Raw genomic sequence first — 22,877 nt, 5'->3', positions numbered from 1 at the left:
TAATAAGGATACGAGAGATTTAGTGCATAATGTTTTTTCTAAAATACTATTTATCATACATAATTTATAAAAAAATATATTTAACTTTTATTATTGATTAAAAGATAATCTATTTATCATCTTAATTAATTTCATTTATTATTATTATTATATTTAATTTTAAAAAAATAAATTAATAACCACATTATTACTTATCAATATTTATAATGAATAAATAAAAAATTATTTAATATTTAATATTTTCATATTATATATTTTGATATATTTATAACTTTTTATTATTTTTATATATTATGTTTATGTGTTTGCGGATTGCTTAAAATTTCTGAATTAGTGACTGTTAATTACGGGCAAGACTTGATGAAGAGCTTAGACCAAGAGAGGGAAGCCACTGGGTAACTACTTGACGACTATGAGTGTTTCAAGTATAATTATATATACCCGAATAGAGGATCATTTCTTTCACTAATTAACTCATCACTAGGAAAATCCCAATTAACTGTATGTGCTCAACATATGGCACTTTCCCTTGCTGCTGCTTCTTCTTCCTCACCTCCCACTACTCGATATGATGTTTTTATCAGCTTCAGAGGCGAGGACACGCGTAACGGTTTTACCAGCCATCTTCATGATGCTCTCCTCAGAAACCAGATCCAGACGTTCATAGATTATAGAATCCCGAAAGGAGGTGTCGTCTGGGAAGAACTTGTTGAAGCCATCAGAGATTCAAAGTTGTTTGTTGTTATCTTCTCCGAAAACTATGCTTCCTCTAGCTGGTGCTTGAGAGAGCTGGTTGAGATCATGGAGTGCAAGGAAAAGAATGAACAAGTTATTGTGATTCCAGTGTTCTATAAGATAGAGCTCACACATGTTCGCAAGCAGAGTGGAAGTTACCGCAGAGCCTTTGATGAGCATGAGAGATCCTCCAACCGTAAACATGTGCACCAATGGAGGACGGCGCTCACTCAAGCTTCGAATCTCTCTGGCTTCACTTGCAATCACCACAGGTAATTAAAGGGCCCTAACCTTCTTAAGTTTTAAAAAACAATAATATATTAGTGTATGCTATGACGAAGAGAAAAATTGATGAAGAGGTAACAATTTATTCTCATACATAAGTAGATATCTATCTAAAAAAAAAAAAGTGTTATTTTATTTTTGTGAAGAGTAGGAGTAGTTCTGTAAGTACTGTAACTGATGCAGAAAGAAGAGTAGTTAGAATCTTGTGTTAGTTAGTTAATCTTTACCCTTCTTGATTTAGTTTCTTGTGTCTCAAGTCCGTGTGATGTATCTATATATCATCACTCTGAACATAACATACAATACAGATTACACATAATACACCCCAATAATAGAATTCATTCAAGCTTAGTCTCTTCTCTTCTCTAATTCTCTTATATCATCAATCATCTCAGCATATTCCACAATTTTTATTAATTCTTGCAAAAAACTTTTTCAAATTTTAATCTCTAAAGTCTTTTTTAGAATATATATTTAAAAACTAGTTATTTTTGTTAAGTTTTTAAAATTTTTTTATCGTTCTTATCTTTTTAAATTATTTTTATCACCAATATAAACTTTGAGGTGCCATTTTGATAGTTTACTCTACTTAATTATATTTGTACTTTATTTTATACAGAAATTACTTTATAAAAGTTTTAGGATATAAGTTAGTCAAATAACACTCTAAAATTGTAATATTCATGAATAATATTAATTAGGCAAATTCATTATTTAAGGATAATTTTTTCTACTTACACAATTTTAAGCATTATCAAATTTTATTTATTATTTTTTAATATGGTTATTTTTATTTTAAATTGAAAAGAGTACTATACACAAAAGGAGAAAATTATTAAATAAATAAAATATTATTAAATAAACTAATAAATATCTTCAAATTATAATTCCAAAATAATTTATAAATATCTTCATTCATATTATATCCCAAGAAAAGAAAAATCTAGTAAGATTTTTTGTTATCTGATTATGCATATATTGTTTACTTCTAATGTTGATTTTTACTTGCTGTTAGGCATGAAGCACAGTTGATCGATGAAATTGTAGAAGCAATTTTTCCAAAGCTGAATTATAATTGCTATAGAGATGAACTCAAAAGTCCTTTTATCAGCAACAGAAACTATACCTCTGTTAAATCTTTACTGAAATTCAAGTTGGAGAAAATTCTTGTTATTGGAATTTGGGGTATGGGCGGTATTGGTAAAACAACTATTGCTACTACTCTTTTTCATGAGTACTCTTCAGAATACAAAGATCATTGTTTCTTAGTCTTTTCAAAAAAATTAGAAAGAAAAGGTGCTAATCACATATGCACTAAACTTCTTTCTCAATTACTAAATCAAGATCTTTGTATTGCTAATATTCGAGTAATACCCTCTAGTATTATTCGTAAACTCAAGCATATGAGGGCTTTCATTGTGCTAGATGATGTGGCTAATTCACAAATTGCAACTGATTTGATTCAACTGCTTTGTAATTGCCTAAATTTTGGTAGTAGAATCATTTTGACAACAAGAGACAGAAATGTGCTTTCAAGTGGAGGAGTTGAAGCAATTCATGAGGTGAAGGAAATGAATTTTGAGGACTCCCTTAAAGTTTTTAGCCATAATGCCTTTAATGATTCTCATCCTAAAGAGGATTATTATGAGCTATCAACAAGAGTCGTAGCAGATTATGCCAAAGGAATACCATTAGCATTAAAAATTTTGGGATCGTTTTTTCGGACCATCAAAAGAAAAAGTGAATGGGAGAGTGCATTGAGAAAACTAAAAAAGTATCCCAATGCAGATATTCAGCAAGTGTTGAGACTGAGTTATGATGCATTAGATGATGATGAAAAAAACATCCTTTTAGATGTTGCATGCTTTTTTCACAAGCATAAAATGGAAGAAGTAACCAGAATATTAAATTCTTGTGGTTTCTTTGCAGACATAGGAATAAAAAGCCTATTGGACAAGGCTCTTATAAGTATTCATTCAAATGGTAAATACATAAAAATGCATAGTTTGATACAGGAAATGTGTTGGAAAATCATTCATGAAGAATCTAGCAAAAATGGTGGTCGACAAATAAGACTATGGAATACCGAAGAAGTCTGCAATATTTTCCAAGATGAAAGAGTAAGAAAATCATACTTTAGTGGTTTGGTCTTCAAGAAGAGTGTATGTATATATCAAAATATTGCTCACAACAACATAATACTAACATTGTATTGCAATGCTCATCAATTTTGCAGGATATTCATGGAGTTGAAAGCATGATTGTGGATATGAATCAAATTACAATAGATCCACGTATAATCATCAGTGCATTAAGGAAGATGCCAAAGTTAAGATTGCTTGCTTTAAGAGGAAATATCAATTTAGATCTTGAATGGAACAGAGTGTTTGTAAAGGATTTTCAACTTCCGAATGACTTAAGGTATATTGAGTGGAATAAATGTCCACTTAAGTTTCTGCCGTCTATTTGTTGGCCTCAAAAACTTGTTCAACTTTCTATGGGAGGTAGCACTGTTAAAAAACTTTGGGATACAAAACAGGTATTCATTTCTCTTCATGTTTTTTTGTTAGCATTTTGTTGATTTCTAAAATAAAAAAATATTAGGAGTCAACAATTTTTATCAATGTTAGATAATATTTTGAACTAATACTTTATTTTAATACTGTTAGAATTTAAAATTTAGAATTTAAGATTTTAAATTTAAGATTTAAAATGCAGGAAAAATAATTAGTTGTATACTGCATGCTGGAAACATTTTTTCTATTTATGTCTAAGAATAAGAGCAGAAAAAGAATTGTTGAAAAATATAGTTAATTATTCTCGAAATATGAAAAGTTCATTATCATTTAATATTCGATATTAAATGTATAATAATTTATAAAATTAAAATAAATGACAACGCAACACATTAAATAATAAAATAAAATAACACATTTTTTCCCATTACACATGTACATGTGTTAATATGTTTTCGGGCTTGACATTATAAAATGTTACAGATGCTACCAAGTTTGGAGAGGATTGACCTCCATAACTGCAAAGGTTTGATAGAGTGTCCAAATTTAGCAGGTGCCACGAATCTCAGAAAAATATTACTTTGTGGCTGTGAAAACTTACAAGATGTTCATCCATCTATTTTCTCTCTCCCCAAGATTAAAAAAATATGTTTGGATTATTGCAAGAAGCTGAAGAGGCTTTACAGTGATTATTGTTCACCCTCTCTCCGTTGCGTGTGGGCCACTGGTTGCTCGAATTTGGAAGAGTTCTCAATCCCAATGATAGGGGATCATTCCAAAAGCTTAGATTTATCGTCCTCAGCTTTGAGTGAAGTGTCATCCACTATTATGCATCTCAAAAATCTTACTTGGTTCGGTAGTAATATCAGTTACTCTCTTGAAAAACTTCCTCAAAACTTTGCGCGCACAATTACACTCATGGATCCAATAAAACATGAAGATGACACATGCATTATTTTAAGTAGAATATTTCCCACCCCTGTCTTCTTGTCTCTCAATCAATTATCTTTCTACAAATGTAAGAGCTTGTCTAAACTCCCAAACAACATTCATGTCTTACAATCATTACAAGTATTAAAACTGCAAAGTTGTCATGTCATTACACATTTGCCAAAAAGTATTAAGAATCTTCGAAAGCTCATAAAACTTTTCATCGATGATTGTAAAATGCTTCAATATGTACCTCCACTTCCCCCATCTATTATATACTTTGCTGCAAGAAATTGCAAATCTTTAAAGACAATCTCAAGTTTAACAAGTGAACCACCCAAAACACGCAGGGCATCCTTTAAATTCTATAACTGCACAAAGTTGGATGATGATGCATATGAAGCAGTTTTGAAAGACTTAAAATTCAGGATAGAACTTGCGGCAAGTAATGGATGTTCGAATATATCCTTCTACTATTTACCAAGTAAAGAGAACATACTTAATGATTGGTTCCCTCACTACTACTCTATAGAAACTTCAATCACTGTGGAAGTTCCTCCAGATCACAAGATTTCTTCTTGTCTTGTTGTCTGCATGTTGTTTTCTCAATTCCAATCTCGTGACTTTAGCAACAAACATTTGACATTCAGGTGTGAATGCTACTTAGAAAAGGGTTGCAACGAATGGGAATGGATAGCAACTTCTGGCAAAACAGTACACTTGACCGATCATAAGACCTCTGTGAATCAATTTGAAATGGTGTCAGATCATATGATATTATGGTATGATGGAAAGTATTCGAACAAGATAATGGAAGCAATCAAAGAGAGAAAGAGAGGCACCACTTGCAATCCTATCCTTAAATTTGAGTTCTATGCTCATCAACCGGAGGATAATGAAGAAGTAGTGATAAACGGGTGTGGGATCCGTTGGATGCATGTCATCAATGAAGAAGAAGAGATTAGTCCAGATGTCATCGATGAAGGAGAAATTATTCCTGATGTCATTATTGATGAGGGCCATGAATATGATGACTTGGAGTTGGAGGACCTTCAGGTAATGCTTCTAATGCTAATCTCTGTAGTCTATCTTCACATATTCTTCTTGTATTCTGAACTGTTTAGGCTAGGATCCAGAATAAAAATTAAATCATTCAAAATTGATCTTGGTATATATATATAATGGTGAATGAAACACAGTTTATGAATTGTGTACGTGCCTGGTCCCAAAATGAGCTATAATATTGTTGTTGCAGAGAACTGGAGAAAGAGTGGATGTATATTGTTGTGCATTGGATATTGTCAATTGGTTCAAAAGATTGTTGGTAAGTTACATTGCCCTATTATATTAGCTAAGCTTTTGTTTTTATTCGATGAAATTACTATTTCTTGAGCAGCTTGATTTTCATAGTATAATTGAGTTTATTTGTTTTAATATATGGCCTGTGATTATAATTGTACTTGTAGTCATCGTAATATTTTTGTTGGAAATTAAAAGAATTGTAAATTAATTTGTTTTATCAACAATAAGTTAATATTTTTCTTTTTTATTTTTAAATTTTATTTTCCATCTCTTTTCTATACTCATTTTTATTCCATTGGCAGATTATTGATTAGAAAAAGATTAGTTCCCTAATAAAACCAATTGTTGATAAAGTTGTAATTAGATGGAAACTCCGGTATATACCACCAGTTTACATAATTTGACTTCAATGTAATTATAACATGCTTCAAATATGATATAATAAATAGAGTTGCAATCATGCAATGGACTAAAATCTGAATATATTTTGAGATGAAATCATTCTTTCTAAAAATTTAAATTGACAAAACAAGGTACATAAATAATCATATAATATATTAAAATTCAAATTCCAAAAAAAGAAAATTATACTAAGAACCACAATGCTTATTGTAACAGCTACAACAATAGGAATCATCACAATTTATTTTATGTTGTCAATTTTAATAACAGTGGTGGAGAACAGAGACTAAAGAAGAGATATAATGAAGATTACTCCAAGTCTCCAAAAATAGTGTAATATTTTCCTATTAAATTGAGGTACAGTGACTCGTTCTTTTGGAGATGATGTGTTGTGGAAAAAAAATTTTATTAGTCTGTATTTTTTTCCTTGTTTCTTTTTAACTGAGTTGATATCGTTTTGTAACTTCTAAAAAAACAAAAAATTAAAGAGAGGAAATGAGAAAGAAAGTATAGAAGTGGGATGCAAAATGCAATTTCACGTGTCTTCACTCATATACATGTAGAAGAATATTTCTTTTTACATTATAGAATTCACCTTATCAAAATATCACCAGACTAAACTTGGAGGCTATGATTTGATCGTGTTAACTCGGTTAAAACGTTATAATTTAGCTATAAACACTATAGTTTGGTTATGAAAATACCAAAACGTATAATGTTCTAAAACGTTATTATTTCACATTTAAGTGAGATTTTTCGAAAATGTAACCGAATACATTTCATTCCAAATATAAAAGAAAGGTAAGAAAAATATTTAAACATATTGCAACTTGCAAAACTTATAATTCACTCACTAACTTGAGTATAGAAATGTTTTTTTATTTGCTGGTACTCACCTCCTTATTCTCCTACTGTCAAATATAACTCATTCCAACAGAAGATCTACCGTCATTCATTGGCGAACGTGCTATAAAATGGCCAACCTATAACAAATCCTAACTATCATTCAGCAATCAGCAGCCAGCATGTACTCATACTCTTTATATATATATTTGGACTTTTTTTTGTTTATTGTAAAAAAATACTAATACTGATTTTTTACTGACCCAAAAATTAAAAAATTGCTGCCCCTGCTCATACTAAAAATGTAAAAAACGAAAGTACTCATCATCCTCTTAACATATTTAATGCATTAACAATTAAAATAAATTTATTTTGTTTATTGAAACTTAAAAGATTTTATTTATGAGATTTATAAGAAGTGCTTCTGGAACAGCTAATAAACAAAACAAAGATTATCTAGCATCCATTTTGAAATTGTTAGGGAAGAAGGTAGTTGGGACTTGGGACAAAGTCAGAATAAATAACGGAATTAGAAAACGCGTATTAGTTCGATAATGTAAACAACTAAATATTTTAATTTGCTAACTATTATTCATGCAATACAAGTTGTTGAGTTGTTCAAAGTTAATACTGATAAAGGGACAAAATCATGCGTCACATGATTAAGATCAACACTATCGATATTAGTATATTACCCTCATGCTTGTGGATCGGAACAAATTAAAATTTCTAATAAAAGCTAAGAAAGAGCAAGGGAAACCGCTCGGTAATTAACTTCGTGATGAGCGTTTCAATATAATTACATGTATACAACCCCAATTAAGTCTCCTGAACAGATGACACTTACACTTCCACTCACATGGTAATTTCTTAGTTGACGTAGACCAAGTCTTCATCGCATATAGTCCACAGATTAATACAATATATCATTATTATTGTTTGCGTTTCGTGAATATGTGTAGCTTTTAATTATATATGTACACAATACAGCATATGTGAGATGAGAACAAAGTATTTTCTTTCTTATATAATTAACTGCTGATTCATTCCCCGCCAACACAGAGGCATGGCACTTTCAGTTGCTGCTGCTGCTTCTTCTTCTTCTTATTCTCAAGCATCTGTCACTCATCAATACGATGTCTTTATCAGCTTCAGAGGTGAGGACACGCGTAACGGCTTCACCAGCCATCTTCATTCCGCTCTCCGCAGAAACAAGATTGAGACGTTCATAGATTACAGAATCCAGAAAGGAGGAGCCATCTGGAACGAACTTGTTGAGGCCATCAGAGACTCAAACTTGTTTCTTATTATCTTCTCTGAGAACTATGCTTCCTCAAAGTGGTGCTTGAGAGAGCTGGTGGAGATCATGGAATGCAAGAAGAAGAAGAATGAAAATGTGATTGTGATTCCAGTGTTCTACAGAATAGAACCCACCCATGTTCGCAAGCAGACTGGAAGTTACCACAAAGCATTCGCTGAGCACCAGAGATCCACCGACCGTAAACAAGTGCAGCAATGGAGGACCGCACTCATTGAAGCTGCCAATCTTTCTGGCTTCCATTGCGATCACGATAGGTAAACCACTCCAACATTCTTAAATTTCAACAACAATATATTAGAGATAAATGCTTGAATCAGATTGTGATAAATGGATACTATCCTTGATCAGATTTTACCAAAATTTAGTTGAAGAATTAAAAACTTCTTTATATTGCTATTACAATTTTTGTTTATGTTAATTGTATTTTGGCTGAAATTTCAAATGATACGTTTTTTTTTTTTTTTTTCTAGAGTTTAACAAGTATTAGACTGCATTTGAAAAGAAGGCTTAGATTGAGAGAATAAAATTCAGAGATAAATACTAAATCTTAAATATAATAAATTGAGATATTAATTTTAAATCTTAAATAAAGTATATAACTTAATGTCAAATCTTAAATTTTGAATTTAAAATTTTAAAGTTTAAATTTTAAATCCTAAAAGTAAATATTAAATAAAAAATTAATTATTACTTATTCATTTTTTGCTTTTAATGTAGGTTTGATTTTAAACTTTTTATTGAAAGATCCAGAAATGTGTGTTTTTTATTTTGGAATAATTGATTTACATACATAACAATTTTTTTGGCAACTTCAGTTTAAATTATAATAATATTTTCATTCTAAAAAAATATATAAAAATGTAAACAATTTATTGTGCTTCAACGTATATATGTTTAATTGTGGTATTGATAGAAGAGCGCAGCCAATTATATTTGTGGCTTATTATAATCAAGAAAATCCGATCCATTATCCATACATTACAAAACAAAAAAAAATCTATGATCACATTTTTTTTGTTATGTTTTAAAAGCGTGGCCAAAAGTAGTCTATGATCACGCTTTTATGAGGGTGGCGATGGTTAAAGGTTTAGCCACGTTTTTTCTTACTACGCTTAGAAAACATAGCGAAAGAGGTCTATGGCCACGCTTTTATGAGGGTGGCAATTGATTAGAGATTTAGGTATGTTTTTTTTTGCCACACTTGAAAAACATAGCCATAAAGAACAACAGGCACGCTTTTAAAGCATGCCAAGAGAATTATGTTACCGTGGCATTTTTGAAGCGTGCCAAAAAGGTATGTAAACCTAATTGAAAGCAAAAACACTTCACTTGTAAAACTAAACACGAACACTTAATGTTTTTCATCACTCTAACACATACACTACTTTAGCCAGAGCATCTTCATTGCATACCTCCAACCCTAACCCCATGGCGCCTCCAAGTCTCCAACCCTAATCCCATCGCACCTCCAACCCTAACCCCCAGAGATTCATTGCGCTTCCGTTGAGTTTGGCTACCGTCATCTTCGTCTTCCTCATCTCCTCCTCGTGACCCAGACCCAGAAAGCCCTAAGTCTCCATATCTTCTCTCTTCTTCAAGCTGTGTCGCCGCCGTTGTCCTACTGCCGTCGTTCCACTCCCGCTTCGAACCCTAAGCACCAACTCGGGTTCCCTCCTCTACTCTCTCACTCTTCCTCCGATTACACAACCACCAACCTAGATCTATTCTTATATTCTCGAATCTCAGATCCAAGGTTTGCATCTAATGCTTTTCATTTTTTCATTTTTCTAGCTTTGCTTGCTGCGTTATTTGCTGTTGATTATTCAGTGGATTCAATTTGTTGATGTTATTTGCAGAAATTAGTTATTACATATGGTGTCCAATCTGAGCAAGAAAAAGGCCACGCAGAAGAAGGCGGTGATAGCGGCTAAGAGAGGAGGCAAGGCGGCTGCTTCGTCGAAGGCGTCGGCAACAGCTTCAGCTTTTTTCTGCTTAAACAGAAGTAGCAAAATGGTTTTTGTTTCGCAAGCTGCTACACCGTCATACTGTATTCGCCATGACACCTTATTTTGGCACATCTTCGATGTGTCCAATTTTAGGAGGATACCTTGCTTTGCTGTCTCTCCTTCTTCCTGGGATTCTGCTAAGAAGGATTGGTTGGTCGTAGTATTATTGTTGTAGCTAGCTCTCCCACCGAAAATGTTGTGGTTGCTGCGAAGCCACTCACGAAGAAAATCTTGTGGATTATCTTGCCTCTGGTTGCAAGACCAAGGATCAATGGAGGTGCCATTTTTTATTTGTATTCATGTTGAATTGAATTTGAATTCATTTTCATTTCTCAAAGATGTTGTGAACAATGAAGACGCTCTAGCTGAAGTAGTGTATGTGTTAGAGTGATGAAAAACGTTAAGTGTTCGTGTTTAGTTTTACAAGTGAAGTGCTTTTGTTTTCAATAGGTTTACATACCTTTTTGGCGCACTTTAAAAATGTCACTGTAACGTAATTCTCTTGGCACGCTTTAAAAGCATGCCTGTTGTTTTCTATGGCTACGTTTTTCAAGCGTGGCAAAAAAAAAACGTACCTAAATTTCTAATCAATTGCCACCCTTATAAAAGCGTGGCCATAGACCTCTTTCGCCGCACTTTTTAAGCGTAGCAAGAACAAACATGGTCAAATCTCTAATCAATCGCCACCCTCATAAAAGCGTGATCATAGACCACTTTTGACCACGCTTTTAAAGCATGGCAAAAAAAGTGTGGACATAGACCTTTTTTCTTGTAGTGATCGTTGGCAAATTTATATATTTGAACTCATATATAATTTGAATCTTAAATATTGATGCATTGTATTATTTTAATTTATATATTTGACTCTTAAAATATATTTTAAAAGTAAGAATTTTACATGTATGAATGTAAGTTTTAAAAATTTTCATATATATTTAAATACTTTAAAATATTTGTAAAAATAATTGATATTTCAAAATAATTGTATTTCTAATTGGATTGACTTTTAGGAAAATTTTTTTTATCTATTTTAAACGATTTTTTAATAGAAAAAAGTTATTTTATGTTTATTAGATAGATTGTTTAAAAAGATTTTTTAGATATTAAAAATGTTTCTTAAAACTCTTATTTTTTTAAATAAAATATTAATAACTTTTAAGAACAAGTAAATAATAATTTATTTTAGAAAAAGTATCTCTGTTTATTTTTTTTAACAAGGGTACTTTTCTTAAAATATGTAGTATCTAAATAATTTTAAAATTAAATAAAATTACTTTATTTTAAAACAATACCTTTTTCACTTAAAAATCAACCTAAATGAGCACTTAATTTGATCAATAACACTCTTAATTTACTTGTGCTAAGAAATTAAATTATGAAAAAAGACACCATGCTTGTGACAAAGGTGCTCCTCCATTCATCAGTCATTCACTTTCAACTTCCTAACATTTAATTTCTTGGTTTCATATCTTTTCTGCCTAGCACCTTCTTTTTTCCTCTATTCTTGTTCTTGTTCTTAACATTGGCAGTGGCACTTACGAGAGGAATTGGGCAAAATCAGCAGGAATAATTTAGTTTTAATTGCAATCACAGAATATTACGTGATACATTTTGGTGGTGGTTCAATTGGTTAAATATATGTCACCAAAAAAATTGGTTAAATATACAAATATATAACTATTTTTAAACTGAAAAAGTTAGTATCCTTTTAAATAATTTTTTTTGTTACCAAAGTACTTTGTGTAATATAGTAATATATGTAATTTACTTATTTACTTCTTTTTTTTTTAATAATTAAATGATAATAAACTCTAATTTTTTAAACAAAAATATCATTCGTCACCACATGAATATATATAGTTTCAATGTCATACACTTTATTATACCTCACCAAAAGAAAAATCTAATAAGATCTTTGGTTATCTAGAATTTGGTTTAACCATAACAATCCCAACAAATAAAGGCTTGATCCTGCCTTGTAATAAATAACATATAATGATTTTTCATTGAAAAAGTTATCATTCAAGTCCATATACTAATTAGGAATTATATGTATCCATTTTCACCTTTATCTGGTTAGGCATCTATTGTTTATTTCTCATGTAATCTTTATTTGCTGCTAGGCAAGAAGCAGAGTTGATCGATGAAATTGTGGAAGCAATTTTTTCAAATTTGAATAACAATTGCTACAGAGATGAACTCAAAAGTCCCTTTATTTGTAACAGAAATTATACTTCTATTAAATCTTTATTGAAATTCAAGTCGGAGAAAGTTCTTGTGATTGGAATTTGGGGTATGCCTGGAATTGGCAAGACAACAATTGCTACTACTCTTTTTCATGAGTGCTCCTCAGAATACGAAGGTCATTGCTTCTTAGCCTTTTCAAAAAATTTAGAAAGAAAAGGTCTTAATCACATATGCACGAAACTTTTTTCTCAATTGTTAAATCAAGATCTTCATATCGATAATATTCGAGTAATACACTCTAGTATTATCCGTAAAATCAAGCATAGGAAGGTTTTTGTTGTGCTAGATGATGTGACTAATTCACAAATTGCAGCTGATTTAATTCAACTCTTTCGTAGTTGTCTGAGTTCTGGTAGTAAAATTATTTTGACAACAAGGGATAGAAATGTGCTTACAAGTGGAGGAGTTGAAGAAATTCATGAAGTGAAGGAAATGAATTTTGAGGACTCTCTTAAACTTTTTAGCCATAATACCTTTCGTGGTTCTCATCCTAAAGAGAATTATTATGAGCTATCAACAAGAGTCGTAGCAGATTATGCCAAAGGAATACCGTTAGCATTAAAAATTTTGGGATCATTTCTTCGGACCAAAGAAGAAAGCGAATGGGATAGTGCATTGAATAAGTTAAGAAAGTATCCCAATACTGATATTCAGCAAGTGTTGAGATTGAGTTATGATGCATTAGATGATGATGAAAAAAACATCCTTTTAGATGTTGCATGCTTTTTCCACGAGCATGAAATGAAGATGGTAACAAGAATATTAAATTCTTGTGGTTTCTTTGCAGACATAGGGATAAAAAGCCTATCAGACAAGTCTCTTATAAGTATTTATTCATATAATAATGAAAAATATATAAAAATGCATAGCTTGATTAAAAAAATGTGTTGGAAAATCATTCATGAAGAGTCTAACAAAAATTGCGGTCAACAAACAAGACTATGGAACGCCGAAGAAGTCTGCAATATATTCCAACATGAAAGAGTAAGAAAATCACGCTTTAATGGTTTTGTCTTCAAGATAAGTGTATGTATGTATGTATCAAAATATTGCTTACAGAGTACTAACATTGTATTGCAATGCTGATCAATTTTGCAGGATATTCATGGAGTTGAAAGCATGATTGTGGATATGAATCAAATTACAATAGATCCACGTATAATCATTATTGCATTAAGAAAGATGCCAAAGTTAAGGTTGCTTGCTTTAAGAGGAAATATCAACATGGATCTTGAATGGAACAGAGTGTTTCTAGAGGATTTTCAACTTCCTAATGAATTAAGGTATATTGAGTGGGATAAATGCCCACTTAAGATTGTGCCATCTATTTGTTGGCCTCAAAAACTTGTTCAGCTTTCGATGCGAGATAGCAATGTTGAAAAACTTTGGGATACAGCACAGGTAGGATCATATTTATATTTCTTTTTATGCTTTTTTATATTTTTGTTAGATACTAAAATAAAGATTGATATATTATAGAAATTAGTTAGTAAAAATCGAAATTTTAAAAGGACAAAAAATAGAGTAGTTTTGATATAAGTAATATTAATTATGGGGAGTTTATTTCACGATTTATAATTTATAAACTTACTTTATTATGTAAGATTAATTTATTCTTATATATTGTAAAATATTCTTGCATGCTAATTAATTCTTAAAAAGTCATATTTTCATCATTTATTCAAGAAAATTTGTTTGTATATAAACTTTTATGAGAATTAAATATCACATTAAAATATTTCATAAGAATAAATTTTTATTACAAAAAAAAAAGTAACTACAATATCACAGAATAATTAATTAAGTTTTGATGAGAGAACAAAGAGTATTTTATAAGAAGAAAAAGATAATAAAGTACATGACTTAGATTTAAATGACATATATATAAAATAGATAAAATTTATTCTACACCCAATAATTATTTATATATAAACATAATAATTTTTTAAATTAAAACAAAGAACATAATTGGTTCTCAATAGACAATAGTTTCTTGTCATTTAACATTTTCTTGTTTTGCTACATCATATTAATTCACTATATGTCATGATGCAATGCTTTCTTCATCAAAAAGAGAGAATAAAATGAATGATTTTGTTAGGTAGACAATAATTTTTGTGAATAATATAAATAATAGGCTTTAAAATTGACTCAATAAAATAAAAATATACTATATCCCAAATTACCCACCTAAATCTTAATATTAGGATAATCATTCGTAGTGAATTGAACATTCAATATATCTATTATTTATATTGTTTAGTATTTTCATTAGTTACTTATACTTTTCCAAATTATAATAATTAATAAGTGAGAATAATTCAACGCATTAAACAATAAAATAACACATTTTTCCTTCACTAATTATGTACATGTGTTAACATGTTTGTTGGGGTTGACAGAATCTACCAAGTTTGGAGTTTATTGACCTCGCTCACAACAAACGCTTGATAGAGTGTCCAAATTTAGCAGGTGCCGCAAATCTCAAATCAGTATCACTCATTGGCTGTGAAAGCTTACAAGATGTTCATCCATCTATTTTCTCTCTCCCCAAGATTGAAAAACTATATGTGAGCTTGTGCACATCGCTAAAGAGGCTTTGCAGTGACTATTGCTCATCCTCTCTCCGTGGCTTATGGGCCACTGGTTGCTCCGATTTGGAAGAGTTCTCAATCTCCATGATGGCTGATCATTCCAAAATCCAGTTATGTTTACCATCAACGGCTTTGAGTGAAGTTCCATCCACTATTATGCATCTCAAAAATCTTGAGTGGTTTGGTTTTAACATCAGTTACTCTCTTCAGAAGCTTCCTCTAAACCTTGCCCGCAAAATTGTACTCATGGATCCAATAAAACATGAAGATGACACATGCATCATCGTAAGTAGAATATTGCCCACCCCCGCCTTCTTGTCTCTTAAGAAATTAGTTTTCTACAAATGTAAGAGCTTGTCTGAACTCCCAGACAACATTCATGTCTTACAATCATTACAAGTATTAGCATTGGATGGTTGTCATGTCATTAAAAGTTTGCCAACAAGCATTAAAAATCTTCAACAGCTCATAGAACTTTGGATCGCTGATTGTGAAATGCTTCAATACGTACCTCCACTTCCTCCATCTATTATATACTTTGTTGCAGTGAATTGCAAATCCTTGGAGATAGTCTCAAATTTAACCAGTGAATCACCCAGAAAACACTATACATGGTTTAGATTTCATAACTGCACAAAGTTGGCTGATCATGCATATGAAGCAGTTTTGAAAGACTTGAAATCCAAGATAGAACTTGTGACAAATAATGATGGATATCTGCATAATGAAGCAAACAATGGTAATATATTCTTCTACTACTATTTACCAAGTAAAGAGAGCATAATCAATGAGTGGTTCCCTGACTACTACTCTAGAGAAGCTTCGATCATTGTTGAAGTTCCTCCAAATCACAAGATTTCTTCTTGTCTTGTTGGCTGCATCTTGATTTCTCAATACCAATCTTTCAACTTTGGCGACAAAAAAGTGATATTTGGATGGGAATGCTACTTGGGAAAGGGTTGCAACGAGTGGGAATGGATCACAACTTCTGGCAATAGAGCACTCTTGACCAGCGATGTTCCCGATGATGTGATTCAATTGAAAATGGTATCAGATCATAAGGTAGTATGGTATGATGGAGAGCGTTCCAACAAGATAACGAAAGCAATCAAAGAGAGAAGAAAAGGCACCACTTGTAATCCTATCCTTAAATTTGAGTTCTATGCTCATACAGAAGATAATGAAGAAGTAGTGATAAAGGGCTGTGGGATCCGTTGGATGCATGTCCATGTCAATCATGAAGGAGGGATTAGTCCAGATGCCACTCATGAGGGCTATGAGTCTCATGACTTGGAGTTGGAAGATGAATCTGATGGCTTGGAGTTGGAGGACATTGAGGTAATGCTTCTAATACTAATGGTGTATTGTGAATTGTTTAGTCTAGAGATCCACAACAAAAATTAAGAGTGTGTTTGGCAAACCCGTTTGAAGAAAAAAAAGCACGTTTAAGCTTATTGAAAGTTTTAATTTTTTGTTTGGTTTACTTTTGATTTGGCAAACGCAGAAGTGATTTTGATGTCAAACCCAAGTTTGCCAGAAGCAACAATTTCTAGTTTTTGCGTTTCACTAACGGGCTTTTAGCCATTTACACTAAACATCTATTTTTTTTTTACCAATTTTATCTTTCAGACATATTATTGTATTATTTATGAAATTCTTATTATTTCTCCTTATATGAACTCTCTTTTACTATTATTTATTATTTTTATTTTTTCGTTAAATTTTTATTTGACATTATACACTCTTATAATTGTGATTTTTGTATATTATATTTATTATTATCTTTTCATAATATGGTTTATTGATCACATTAGGTAAAGTAAATTAAATAAAAAATTAACCATTAATAATAATAATAGTAAAAAATTATAAGTACTAAAAAAGAGTACTAAAAGAACTAAAAATATACTATATAAAATACATCATAAAAAACTTTTAGATTTGTTTCTATCTCTACCAGGATAAATATTTAATTTTATTATTTTAGTATTTTTTTGTATAATTATAATTTTGGTATATAAAATTTTTTATTATAATTTTTTTATAATATAAATTATGATTCCATTGAAAAAAGATAAATTAAATAAAAAATTAACCATAGGTATTAATAAAATCATAAACGTTGGATTCCAAAATAATATTAAGAATAAAATTATTGAGCGTATTAAAACAAAAATACGATGTAAAAAAAATACTAAATTAACATTTTCACGTTAATATTTAAAAAAATGTAATATATTTGATTAAATACTCTTATATATATAATTCATATTTCTTATTTTTAATATAAAATATATTTTGCTAATTTTTATATGTTATTTTTATTTTAATAAATAAATATTAATTTTATTATAAAATTAATTAATAAAATTATTCAAATATCTAAATTAAAATAACTGGATAATATAAAAAATATTTAAATTAATGTCTATTTTAATAATTTTTCATTTAAAAGTGATTTTGAATAGTGTAATCCAAACAATATTTATTTTACTATAATCCATTTTGATATAAAGATAACCAAACATAAATCACTTCAATACAAACTTACTTTTCATCAAAATCAAGTTTGCAAAATTAATTTTATATAAACTCCCGTTTGCAAACTGTAATTCAAACACATACTAAATCATTCAAAACTGATTTTGGAATATATATATATATAAAATGGCTGTGAATGAAAACAGAGAGTTGATGAATTATCTACGTGCTTAAATTTTCTTTTTGTTTCTTCTGCACAACCTAGCTATAAATGTTAACAAAGCTTCTTTGCTTCAATTTTATGCTTGCACCACTTTTTAATATATATCTGATCCTTTTTAATATCGAAGTAAGTTAAAGGATTTGATTTTGATCTTGAATCATAGAAACGTTTACTATGCTCTTTACTAATTATAAATGGACATCTTAACATTTGTTATTGCATAGCAAGTGTTTCACTTTTTCAATAAATTTAAATCACACAAATGATAATGATGATTTAGTAATGATATAAAAAAAAAAAAACTTTAGACCTCGAAAACGTCAAAGCTACCAAACTAATATATCACTTTGCAAAAGTTATACTATTTATGCATAGACAAAAATTTGAAATAAAACATTTTTGTATATTAATATTTATGTTCATGATGTGTTGTCATCAATTTTATACCACAATATGTTGTTTAATTTGATATCGTCCTTCTTTGTGTGGTTAATTATCATATCGTAGTAATAATGTATTAAATGTGGGGGATCATAAGGAATTATATTGTTGTCGCAGAGTGAGACTGTGAGAGAACAGAGAATCGGAAAAATAGTGCATTTACATTGTGGTTCCAAAGATTACTGGTAAGTTGTCCTATTATATTAGCTAAGCTTTTGATTATACTTGATGAAATTACTATTTCTTAAGCAGCTTACTTTTCATATTATAATTAAGTTTGTTTTACTATATGGTCTGCTATTATATAAATACATATATTGTTTAACTTATTTTTAATGTATATTTTTCATATTTTAATATATATTTTATACTACTAATTAATTTTAAAGACTACTTTTGGTGTATATCTAGTATGGTCGATAATTTTATATTTGTCAATTTTATAACAGTGATGGAGAACAGAGACCGAAAAAAAGATATAAAAAAAGAATACTCCAAGAATAGTGCAATATTTTCCTGTTAAATTAAGGTACAATATCTTTTCTTTTAATTATTGTAAATTTGTTAATTGTATGTATTTTCTATCTGCTTTGTTTCTTTTAACTGATCGTTGTTTTTGTAACATAAAAAAAAATAATAAAGAAAGGAAAAGAAAGAAAGTGTAGCAGTGGATGCAAAATGCAAAGTCTCGTACCTGACTTGGCTCATATATGTGTGCTTCTTTCTTTTAAGTTTTAACCTTTTTGTCCCCTTCTAACAGAGCGAGAAGAACATATCATGAGAATTCGAAGAGGAAAGCTTCATTTGGGAACACCTAAACTTCCTTCAGTTCATTATTGTTGTAATAGTCGTCTATTTGGTCATTTTATAGCACACTTTTTCTGAAAACACACCATTACTTATTTTTGCTCATTTCATTGTTGTTCAATTTCCCTGTCATCTCGACAGTGTAGTTTAATTTGCATATTGTTTTTGGCACTTTCGTGTTCGGTTTTATACTCATAATTTGCATATTGTTTTTGGTACTTTCTAATATTTTTTTTTTATATTTTCATTCCTTGTTTAGTTTGATAATGATAAAAAATGTCATGTTGACACTATCTAACAATTATTTAACGTACATATCACATAAAACTATGATCAAATTAATGTTTATTAGTAATTTATTATGATATTCTATTCAATAAAACAGTGTCAAAATATAGGATAAGAAGTATTATTAAAAACTAATTTAGAGTATTATTCTTATTAAAATATTACTCTTATTAATAGAATAAAAATTTAATAAAAAGTTCCCAACTTTTCATGAGCTTTGTAATTAAATGTTTTTTAGTCAAAGATACTGCATATTTCCTTAGCTATGATTATTATCCACTGCTATGAATCTTTTTTCTGACTTGTATCTTTGTCATATTCCTATAAGTCTTAACACCTCTTGCTCCATCATAGGTAAGTAAACATCCTTGTTACTAAATATTTTACTAATTCTAAATGAAGTGCATCATACCATACTTCATATAAGACTTCAGACACTACTTTTATCCAAGATTGAAAGCAGTGGACTGCACTTCCAGGCCATGACCATGACAGCTTTCTTCTTTGTAGTGCTACTCCCCACAAGCTCCACGCTATAGGACAAGAGAAGAACATAAGGTGATACACGGTTTCCGAGCAACTCCACAAAGTACACAGCTCTTCATCTCCTTCGAGAATAGACCATTTACTAAGTTTTTTCTCTAGTGTTTGATCAGTTTTTCCTGTAAAACAAACCAAACCAGCATTTCTACATGGGGTGGTACTAAGTTTCTCCACAATTGATTTATAATATTAGGCATATGTTGCTTATTGGCTCCCGCAATACTCTTTTGTGTTATTTCTATGAGGAACTTCATTGTAAATTTTCCTGACCCTTCGTATCTCTACCGTATTTCATCCTCCTTGTTGGGATAGATTCCAACCCTCCTCAAGATGAACAAAATCTCCTCTAGCTAGGCTTTCCTCTTCCCACACCCTCAGATCGCACCTCCAATTCAAACCCATCCCACATTCCACAATCACTAATAGTGCGGTCTTTGCGTGTGCATAAAGCATAAAGCCTTGGAAACACATCCTTTAGTTGACCTTCCTTAACCCGTGTGCTATGCCAAAATTGTGTTCTCGTTCTACTATCTACTATGATTTTCTTCCCCTGCTGAAATTGGGATGGATTGCCTCCTGATCTCTATATATCAATGTTGGCAATAATTGATCAAACATCTCTGTTGAAAACTCAATTTTGATCCATTAGTGGCTGCTCCCCTGAAATATTATTAGATAAGCAAGTAATTCTTTTACACAGGACACAATACTCTTTATCGAAATGCCACCACCATTTGAACAGCAATGCGGCATTCTATAAAATTATGTCACCGACGCCTACCAAAGATACCGTATATTGAGTAATTATAAATTTAAAATCACTGATAGATGGGAATCGTATTGTGTGATTTTAGTGTGGCTAGTACATGGTCATCCTTGGTCACAATCGACAATGTTGTTTTCATGGGTTTATGGCAGAGATAATAAAGCAAAAGGTATAGAGTAGACTCACACACTGAATTTTAAAACAACTAACCAAATCTATGATGGGAACACTTCATCAAAAATGGATAGCCATGTGCTTAGTAAAGATATGTTATGTAATAGTAAAGATATTTCCCTTAAATTAAGTCACACCAGCAGGTTCATGTCTTAGTAGTGGCTAGTTAAGTTAGTGTGTATGAGTGTGCTTGTATGAACAAAAAAAAATGTAATTATTTAAATAAAAATAGTAAAAATATTTTTTATAAAAATGTTTTTTATGAAGATATTTTATTTAAAAATATAATTTATTTATTTAGTCACACACTTTTATAACATAATAAAATTTAATCATATAATTTATTGATGAGTTTGGAAAACTCCAAATTAATATTTGTGATGACTAAACATTATTAATTGCAAAATTATTAATCTGAATTTTTTTATTCAACATATATTGATTAAATAATTTTGCTGCAGGTCTTATTGGACCGAAATAAAAAGAAAATGGTGCCAGCCAAATTTACATTCAGCCTTGTTTTTGATAAATAAAAATACAAATGGTTGTTTTAATGTTACTTGGGCCTAAATGGTTTTGGTTGCTCTAAGCCCAAGCAGGTTACATGCTTTCCATTTGTTTTATGAATGCTCCAAATCTTATCAGGAAAGCAAATGCTTTTATTTTGGGCCAAGAATAATCCTTATTGCAACTAAGCCCAAAATTATTAATGCTTCCATGCATTAACCGAATCCATGAAGCTTCCAACGGATTCCATTGCTTGCTAAGAATGGATTTCAAATTTAATATGCTAGCTTTGGAACTATGAGAGAGAAATTGACTTTGATTTGATGGGAATCATTATGATTAATGTTGCACGCCACTCAGGAAAGTAAAAGCAAGCTATCTTCATTTAATTTGTTTTTGAATTGCTTTTCTTCACTTCTGTTCTCTCTCATCTCTTTCTTCCTCTCTCTTCGGTTAATACACAGGAAACAATGGCCTCCATGAAAGCAAGAGTAAGCTACCGAAAGAAAGGAAGGACAAGCTACAAGTCCATCACTATGATGGCAAGAAAACAAAAAGTATGTAGTGGCTGAGATAATCACCAAATATGGTTAGATTTGGTGAGTTAATCTCGGATCCTCCATACCCAAAAAGAAAGAAGAAGATTCGGCCAGCAGAAAGATCTTGGAGGCGTGACTTGTCTTCGTTTCTGATCAACCACCACAGGGAGTAGCTAGAGTGGCGAAGTGATGGTTGAAGGCAGAAGATGAAGCAGATGAAGTCATCATCATCATGAAGCATCAAGGGCCAGAAATCCATCTTGGAGAGGAAGCCAAGGATGGAGCGCTCGGATTAATGAAGAGTGGTGACCAAGGAAGGGAGAGAGGTACTTGCATGTTGGTCTTTGCATGAGTAACTTCTTCTCTCTGTATGGCCGAACCGGTTTTTGTTGAAGGAAAAGAAGCTGAGCTCGGGTCTGGTTTTCAAACTATGAAGGCGTCACTTCTCTATAAAAGAGGTGAACAGTCATGGTTTGATTTAAGGAAAAGAGTAAGGTTTGAGAGTGCAAGGCACAGAGTTCTCAGAGCTTCCTAAGCTAGTAGTTCTTCTTCTCCTTCAATGTTTTCTGTTTAGTATTTTTCTGTTTAATTTTGTCATGTCTTGAGTCTCATGGAAAAAGGCAAACAGTGAGGTTTGTAGAAAAAGCCATAGAGCGGAAAAAGGCAGAGAGTGCAAAATTAAAAGAAAAAGCCATAGATGTCTTAGAGTTCCTTTGTACATCTGTGTTGTGTTTCATGATTCTGTGGGAATCCCCTTGTAAGTTGGGTTAGCACTTTACAAGTTGTAATCTGGATGATTATAGTGAAATTCCATCATTGTTGTGATGGAGACTGGATGTAGGCTGCACTGCACTTAGCAGCTGAACCAGGATATATCTGGGTGTTATCTTCTCTCTCTCTGTCCTACCTCAATTCTGTTTTTATTGT

General features: G+C 31.0%; 3 protein-coding genes across 4 annotated transcripts; all 3 read left to right on the top strand.

Annotated features, from left to right (window-relative positions):
- Positions 1-339: 339 nt before the first annotated feature.
- Positions 340-8,252, top strand: LOC130947408 (disease resistance protein RPV1-like). 2 transcript variants are annotated; one of them, XM_057876107.1, is made up of 6 exons: positions 340-1,007; positions 2,036-3,140; positions 3,257-3,559; positions 4,020-5,522; positions 5,722-5,790; positions 8,163-8,252. In XM_057876107.1, the coding sequence occupies exons 1-6, from the start codon at positions 517-519 to the stop codon at positions 8,172-8,174; spliced, it is 3,483 nt and encodes a 1,160-aa protein (XP_057732090.1). In that variant the 5' UTR covers positions 340-516; the 3' UTR covers positions 8,175-8,252. The 2 variants fall into 2 exon arrangements, with proteins under 2 accessions (XP_057732090.1, XP_057732089.1); XM_057876106.1 differs by lacking the exon at positions 8,163-8,252 and adding an exon at positions 6,441-6,722.
- LOC130947409 (disease resistance protein RPV1-like) lies at positions 5,843-10,668 on the top strand. Its single transcript, XM_057876109.1, has 3 exons — positions 5,843-6,527; positions 8,076-8,588; positions 10,191-10,668. Exons 2-3 carry the CDS (start codon positions 8,080-8,082, stop codon positions 10,195-10,197), a joined length of 516 nt encoding a protein of 171 aa, XP_057732092.1. The 5' UTR covers positions 5,843-6,527; positions 8,076-8,079; the 3' UTR covers positions 10,198-10,668.
- On the top strand, positions 10,207-15,404 carry LOC130948963 (disease resistance protein RPV1-like). The gene is made up of 6 exons (XM_057877812.1): positions 10,207-10,490; positions 12,464-12,702; positions 12,901-13,337; positions 13,686-13,988; positions 14,990-15,296; positions 15,379-15,404. The coding sequence occupies exons 1-6, from the start codon at positions 10,207-10,209 to the stop codon at positions 15,402-15,404; spliced, it is 1,596 nt and encodes a 531-aa protein (XP_057733795.1).
- The last annotated feature ends 7,473 nt before the right edge of the window (positions 15,405-22,877 follow it).

This window comes from Arachis stenosperma, chromosome 9 (assembly GCF_014773155.1).
Source record: "Arachis stenosperma cultivar V10309 chromosome 9, arast.V10309.gnm1.PFL2, whole genome shotgun sequence".
Lineage (NCBI taxonomy): Eukaryota > Viridiplantae > Streptophyta > Magnoliopsida > Fabales > Fabaceae > Arachis > Arachis stenosperma.
The sequence above is the reverse complement of the archived record's forward strand: the minus strand, read 5'-3'. Positions and strand labels throughout refer to the sequence as shown.